Below are 7,567 nucleotides of genomic sequence, written 5' to 3'. Positions count from 1 at the left end.
AAATTCAAAGTCAAACAAATTACACGAATCACCAATCACATATCGGGCCTCAGACCTAAACTTAAGATCAAGCCTACAGCCAATAAATGAGAAGCAGATTGAAGAATACAACTATAGCCTTCCTTCTCTGCTATTTGAAATCATGAAGGGAATCTGATGTAATTCCACGTGCTGCACCATGTATTCGGCTCATACTGTATGTCTAAACTATATCCTCCATTTTATAGCACTAGTCATCCAGTATGAAAGTGGTTTTTTTATGTGATAATAATGCGCGAAATGCAACCCAAGTTAACAGAATCTACACTTGATATTGGCGGTGCTATTACACAGTCACACACACAATCCTTCCTACATATTATTTTCTATTTTGCGTGCTATCACACAGACGCTTCCCTTTTCTGTGTATCAATGCGTGATTGAAAGGAAACTTCGTTCGGGAAGTGCAGGGACTACTTTAGGTCAACTTTGGATATAAATAATCAATGTATATGCCAAATGACACAGGCATATTTGAACATGAAAACGAATGAAATATGTTTCGAGTAGATGTAAGTAATTGTATTAATAGTTGAGATTCCTTTGACATATATGTTTTTTGCGGCCACGCGGAAGGATTTCATTCTCGAGCTGGGTCGACGCTTCCGCCCAGTTTTCCGATGTTCATTGCCCGAGTTGAAAATGGAATTCGATTAAAGCAGATGTCCAACAACTTCTTCGAGAAAATTTTACTCACAGTTTTTGCCTAATGTACTTCAATTTCACCATTGAAATTAGTTTGTAGGCCTGTCTTTTCCCCCCAGTTGTGGAGGTTATAATTCAACGTACACCGACACATTGACGGATCAACGCTGCAGCGCTTTTCAAGTGTTGTCCTGGACCTGAAGTTGGCGAGGGAACGCTCGATAGCTAAACACGAATAACGTGCCAAATGTCGGGTTTATTTTGTAAAAAATGTAGCATCTGAACGCATTGGATTTCGTGTTGGCGATGAGGATGACGAAACTGTGTATTTTATTCTGGTTGGATTTTACTTCCAGGGAAGATAAAATGAATCATCGGTTGTCATTCCTCCTGGCAATTTAGTTACAGCTAGCTAGGCTACTTGGTTTTCCGAAATAAAGCTCACTTATGCATACACCACTGTAAGACCATTTACTTTTATCCAATATCTGGGTGTTTTATGCAAAAGAAAATGGTGATATTTGCGGTTTATTTCCCCGCCGTCACTGKGTCCTCGATGCTATTGCCAGGATTTGGATCCCCTTGAGAAAAGATGAGCGAAGATTCGACAAATCCAAACAACGAGTGAGTACATTTTACCCCACATTCTACAATGAAACGATGTCCTTCATGTGTCTAATCTTCACTGCAATGATTTGCAGGATTCTAAATGACTACTCTGTTCCACTAGGATCATTGGTTCTACACACTTTCATATTTAAATTCGATTACTATTGAAGTAATACAAAAGACAAACATCTATTTTGTTTGTTGTGATAATATAAAATAAACCAATGTGTTTTGGGACTGGATTTAATAGAAATAGAGGCCTCTTATTATATTATGGCAACGAGAGATGCTAAATGTAATTTTGACAACTGTACAGAAAATGGTATACAGTCCACTTTATAACAATAGCCTCAATTAATGCAATACATGGTAGTTGTTTCATCAATATTGTCTTTGAAGAATACCTTTATGATTTGACTGCAATTGGATAATATCTGTTGCTATTTCAGACTGTAATAAATGACACGATGTAGTCACACATACAGTCACTGTGGCTAGATGATGTGTTTGTACCAAGGATTTAAGACCCTATGCTTATCAGCTTTAAAATGATCTTGTCATAAGATTCAATATTATCTACGATAGTGTTTTCTTGGCATTTGATAACAGGTTAACGTTAACTCCTCTACATGAACTAAGAGAGTATCATAAAATAGTAATGTGGTTTAAAAAAATATTCCCTCAATATTATAATTATTCAATGTTAATGTGGCTGTAAACTGGTTGCTGCAATGTCAGAATCCAGAAGTAGAAGACGCCATATTTTTTCTCAATCACACTCATTTGCATATTACAATCTCATTCATATATATTTTTTTTTAATGGACGTAATGCGTTCCAAATGTACTGGCCTGAACCCGGAAAGCAGTATTTATGTGATTGTGAACTTGAAATAAGGTCATTTGTGTACATTTAAATTATTTATCGCTGTAAATCCGTATTGTTTTAATGGACTGATCGCGTTCGTGCGCTTGTTGACAGTCAGTGAGAAATATCTGGTCGGGAGGTGGTGCGGTCATGTGACCACTTCCATTCATAAAGTACCTGGGTGCCCATTCACAGTACGATGTGCAGTACAGTGTCTTGCAACGCATTGGCGATTACACAAACATTTTATCTGCATTTGGGATCAACTTAATCCAGATGTAGACATGACATATAGCCATTAATTTAAAAACAAATAGATAATGCAAGGATGCTTCGCTCTAAATGCAGTCTTCCAATGCTCTCAAAAGAATGGCGTCCATATTTCTTATTCTAGACGGTTGAAATACGCTGACATTTCCACAGTTTTGTGCCCCAAGACGCCGATGTTCTCCATTCAATCTATCTGCCTCGCACACATCGGGTTGATTGATATGTTGCAGGGAGGCTTTGTCCTTGAACTTGGCATGTGTTGTTTCATATTCAATATATTACATAAGCAAGGACCATGATGTATGTGGTTCTGTGTGTTTGTTCTTCCTAGTGACAGCAGCAGCACAGAGCATAAGATGGCCAACATATGATCCAATGTATTTGGTAATTATTCATTGAAGGTAAAGGAAGATGGTGGGAACGGAACAGTAAGCCCCGCCTGATCCCTTTTTATATTCATGCTGGCTGGAATTAGCCATCAGTCGAGTCCAACAATGGACTAAAGGAAAGGGATAGGGGGATACCTAGTCAGTTGTACAACTGAATGCATTTAACTGAAATGTGTCTTCTGCATTTAACAAAACCCCTCAGAATCAGAGAGGTGTGTAGGGCTGCCTTAATCAACATCCACGTCTTCGGCGCCCGGCGAACAGTGGGTTAACTGCCTTGCTCAGGGGCAGAACGACAGATTTTTACCTTGTCAGGGATTCGATCCAGCAACCTTTTGGTTACTGGGCCAACGCTCCTACCCGCCAGGAGCCTAATGTTATTCCTTATAGTCCAAGGACCTTCCATGTTCTGTGTAGAGGCGAATTGGCTCTGGCAGCCAAAACGGCCAAATACTCCATTAAACCGGGTATCGATTTTTAATTGTGGTACTACTTTCATATATACAAAATAATAATAAAAAACACAAATGCTAAATCTACACTTACTGTAAACTGTTTAAACTGCTTTTAACACAGTTGCAGCCAGCTGACAGTATTTTTCAGTGGCAACACGTTGTGGCGCCTGTCTTTTGTTTCCGCAGAGGTGTTCAGAGACACAGATAGCTAATTAGCATAGGTACACCTCTGTCTAATGTCTGTTTTCCGTGTGGGAACCCTAACCCTATATATTGTTTCCCATTAATGTGATCTGTTATGGATCTGATCAGTGTATTCACACATCTTCCCACAAACTTGACAGTCCAATTTTGTTATTTGTCTGCATTTTCATATATTTTACAGTTTGTTTTCTATTAGTGGTGTTTTGTTTGAATTGAGAGGATGAGGAGAATTTTGGATGGAATCGCACCGTGAAAAGGAATTGCACAACACGACCCTGTTTTTTTGTATCAGGATGGGTGGGTGGATTTTAGGTTATAAGCATGTATACCTTACTGTTTCTCCTCACAGTAGCATTATAGTAAACCATGTCAATGAGTCGGACATGGATCATCAGCTGCATTCAGCCTCAGGACGATACATTTTTTTCTTCTTAAAGGATGGTCAGGGGGCCGGAACATAATTTTCAAATAATTTGAATACTGCAAATTGACAGCAAGAAGCCCAAACAGATATAACATTTGACTGAAACATAGTAATTTCAAACATTGTTTCCATTTGTATACGATCACATATCTCTATTACGTGTGGGAATACTTAGAAATAATAGATTTACAATATGTAAATCACTTGGAGCTGTTTTGCTGGTGTTTTTAGTCTTTTATGTCCAACAAGAAAATATATCTATATATATTTTTTGCTGTGAAAAATTAGGGGGCCAAATAAAATCACTCGCAGGCCATTTTTGGCCCTAGAGCTGCCAGTTGGGGAACTGTGGAGTAGGACATTAAACCACAGATGTATTGTTGTGAGTCATATACAGTGGGGAGAACAAGTATTTGATACACTGCCGATTTTGCAGGTTTTCCTACTTACAAAGCATGTAGACGTCTGTCATTTTTATCATAGGTACACTTCAACTGTGAGAGACGGAATCTAAAACAAAAATCCAGAAAATCACATTGTATGATTTTTAAGTAATTAATTTGCATTTTATTGCATGACATAAGTATTTGATCACCTACCAACCAGTAAGAATTCCGGCTCTCACAGCCTGTTAGTTTTTCTTTAAAAGCCCTCCTGTTCTCCACTCATTACCTGTATTAACTGCACCTGTTTGAACTCGTTACCTGTATAAAGACACCTGTCCACACACTCATCAACAGACTCCAACCTCTCCACAATGGCCAGACCAGAGAGCTGTGTAAGGAGGACATCAGGGATAAGATTGTAGACCTGCACAAGGTTGGGATGGGCTACAGGACAATAGGCAAGCAGCTTGGTGAGGAAGGCAACAACTGTTGGCGCAATTATTAGAAAATGGAAGAAGTTCAAGATGACGGTCAATCACCCTCGGTCTGGGCCTCCATGCAAGATCTTACCTCGTGGGGCATCAATGATCATGAGGAAGGTGAGGGATCAGCCAAGAACTACACGGCAGGACCTGGTCAATGACCTGAAGAGAGCTGGGACCACAGCCTCAAAGAAAACCATTAGAACACACACGCCGTCATGGATTAAAATCCTGCAGCGCACGCAAGGTCCCCTGCTCAAGCCAGCGCATGTCCAGGCCGTCTGAAGTTTGCCAATGACATCTGGATGATCCAGAGGAGGAATGGGAGAAGGTCATGTGGTCTGATGAGACAAAAATAAGCTTTTGGTCTAAATTCCACTCGCCGTGTTTGGAGGAAAAGAAGGATGAGTACAACCCCAAGAAACCATCCCAACCGTGAAGCATGGAGGTGGAAACATCATTCTTTTGGGGATGCTTTCTGCAAAGGGACAGGCTGACTGCACCGTATTGAGGGGAGGATGATGGGGCCATGTATGCGCGAGATCTTGGCAACAACCTCCTTCCCTCAGTAGAGCATTGAAGATGGGTCGTGGCTGGGTCTTCCAAGCATGACAACAACCCAAAACACACATGCCAGGGCACTAAGGAGTGGCTCCGTAAAAGCATCTCAAGGTCCTGGGAGTGGCCTAGCCAGTCCCAGACCTGACTGACACCCAATAGAACCATCTTTGAGGGAGCTTGAAAGTCCGTATTGCCCAGCGACAGCCCCGAACCTGAAGGATCTGGAGAGGTCTGTATGAGGAGTGGGCCAAAATCCCTGCTGCAGTGTGTGCAAACCTGGTCAAGAACTACAGGAAAGTACGATTCTGTAATTGCAAACAAGGTTTCTGTACCAAATATTAAGTCTTGCTTTTCTGATGTATCAAATACTTATGTCATGCAATAAAATGCAAATTAATTACTTAAAAATCATACAATGTGATTTTCTGGATTTTTGTTTTAGATTCRGTCTCTCACAGTTGAAGTGTACCTATGGTAAAAATTACAGACCTCTACATGCTTTGTAAGTAGGAAAACCTGCAAAATCYGCAGTGTATCAAATACTTGTTCTCCCCACTGTATGTATAAATACAATGGGATGCTCAATAGGTTACATTGTAATTTTGTTGGAAGTTTCTGGACCCTTCTCTGTTAGCATCATGGGTCAAGTGTGATGAATATGCTTTTATTTCGCATAGCAAATGTTTAAAGTTCCACAGCTTTTTCCTCCATCAAAATAGCACAAAGCTGTCTGACGAAAAACATGTGGTTGAATAGGAATATGTGCGCTACTCACTGACACCTGCAAAGACTCACTCGTACAGGTTCTTAATCCCTAAAAGTCTAAACCGTTGGGGTTTAAGATGGTTATACCATGGATCCTTTTTTGTTATTTGATTTAGATTTTCAGGACCCTTGTAGGTATAAAAAATATATTTAACAAAATGTGGGGATAAAATATTGAGTTTGGCCTTTACTACTGTAGCCCATAGAAACGCATTGAATAACTCATTCAGAAATGGCAGAACAGACCGTCAAAAAATGTATCTTAAGTAATAAGGTTTTGAAGTGTCTGTCGTCTATCTAGAAGATATATAAGAACAGTCAGGAAATATATATACTGAACAAAAATATAAATGAAACAATTTCAAAGATGTTGCTGAGTTACAGTTCATAAAAGGAAATCAATCAATTTAAATAAATTCATTAGGCCCTAATCTATGGATTTCACATGACTGTCCACCCACTGGGGACCTAGGCCCATCCAATCAGAATGAGTTTTTCCCCAGAAAAGGGCTTTATTACAGAGAAATACTCCTCAGCATCAATCCTCCCCCCTCAGAAGATCCCGCAGGTGAAGAAGCTGGACATGGGGCTCCTTGACTGGCGTGGTCTGTGTTTGTGAGGCCGGTTGGACATACTGCCAAATTCTCTAAAACAACGTTGGAAGCTTATGGTAGACAAATGTAATTCTCTGGCAACCGCTCTGGTGTACATTCCGGCAGTCATCATGACAATTGCACGCACCCTCAACTTGTTGTGGCCTTTTATTGATCCCAGCACAAGGTGCGCCTGTGTAATGATCATGCTGTTTACTCAGCTTCTTGATATGTCACATCTGTCAGGTGGATGGATTATCTTGACAAAGGAGAAATGCTCACTAACAGGGAGGTAAACAAAGTTGTGAGAAATAAGCTTTTTGTGCATACAGAACATTTCAGCTCATGGAACATGGGACCAACACTTTACATGCTACATTTATATTTTTGTTCAGTGTATATATGTTTTAGACACATTTAACCCCCTTTTTTTGGGTACAAAACTACTTCCATACTTCTAAAAAAAAAAAAAGTTAAATGGTACTGGGCTACCTTCAGTCCCGTGGGGTAGTGGGGATCGTAGAGCAACATGGAAAACGCCATTGTGTTCGTGAGAGTCTCATCCTTTACACCAAACCGTTCAGATGCTTTTTGTGAGAAGACTGATTTTTGTGATGTCTCCTTGGTCTGACAAACAGCGCTATAACTGGGGTGCGTCAATCGACTCTTAAGGATTAATAGCTTTTTTTTCTGAGAATGTGAAATACATACCACCGTGTTAAATATCCGGTCTGCATGTTGCACTGAAAAGAGGAAGGCCTAGTTATAACGTGTGGTTGAAGAAGGTAGCCTAGTTATCCAAAAATGTAAAATGTAATCAAACAAAGGGAAGGACATGAATCAGGGTGTGTCTAGCTATCTTGGACTTGATTATATTT

General features: G+C 40.0%; 1 protein-coding gene across 1 annotated transcript in view; it reads left to right on the top strand.

The window, feature by feature from the left end:
• Positions 1-472: 472 nt before the first annotated feature.
• Positions 473-7,567, top strand: part of spred1 (sprouty related EVH1 domain containing 1) — a 64,449-nt gene continuing 57,354 nt past the window's right edge. Inside the window, exon 1 of the mRNA XM_023994245.2 lies at positions 473-1,308. Coding sequence (XP_023850013.1) covers positions 1,277-1,308 — 32 coding nt within the window. The 5' untranslated portion in view covers positions 473-1,276. The remainder of the gene's footprint in view (positions 1,309-7,567) is intronic.

The sequence above is a fragment of the Salvelinus sp. IW2-2015 genome, linkage group LG9, assembly GCF_002910315.2.
Source record: "Salvelinus sp. IW2-2015 linkage group LG9, ASM291031v2, whole genome shotgun sequence".
Taxonomy (NCBI): Eukaryota; Metazoa; Chordata; class Actinopteri; order Salmoniformes; family Salmonidae; genus Salvelinus; species Salvelinus sp. IW2-2015.
The sequence above is the reverse complement of the archived record's forward strand: the minus strand, read 5'-3'. Positions and strand labels throughout refer to the sequence as shown.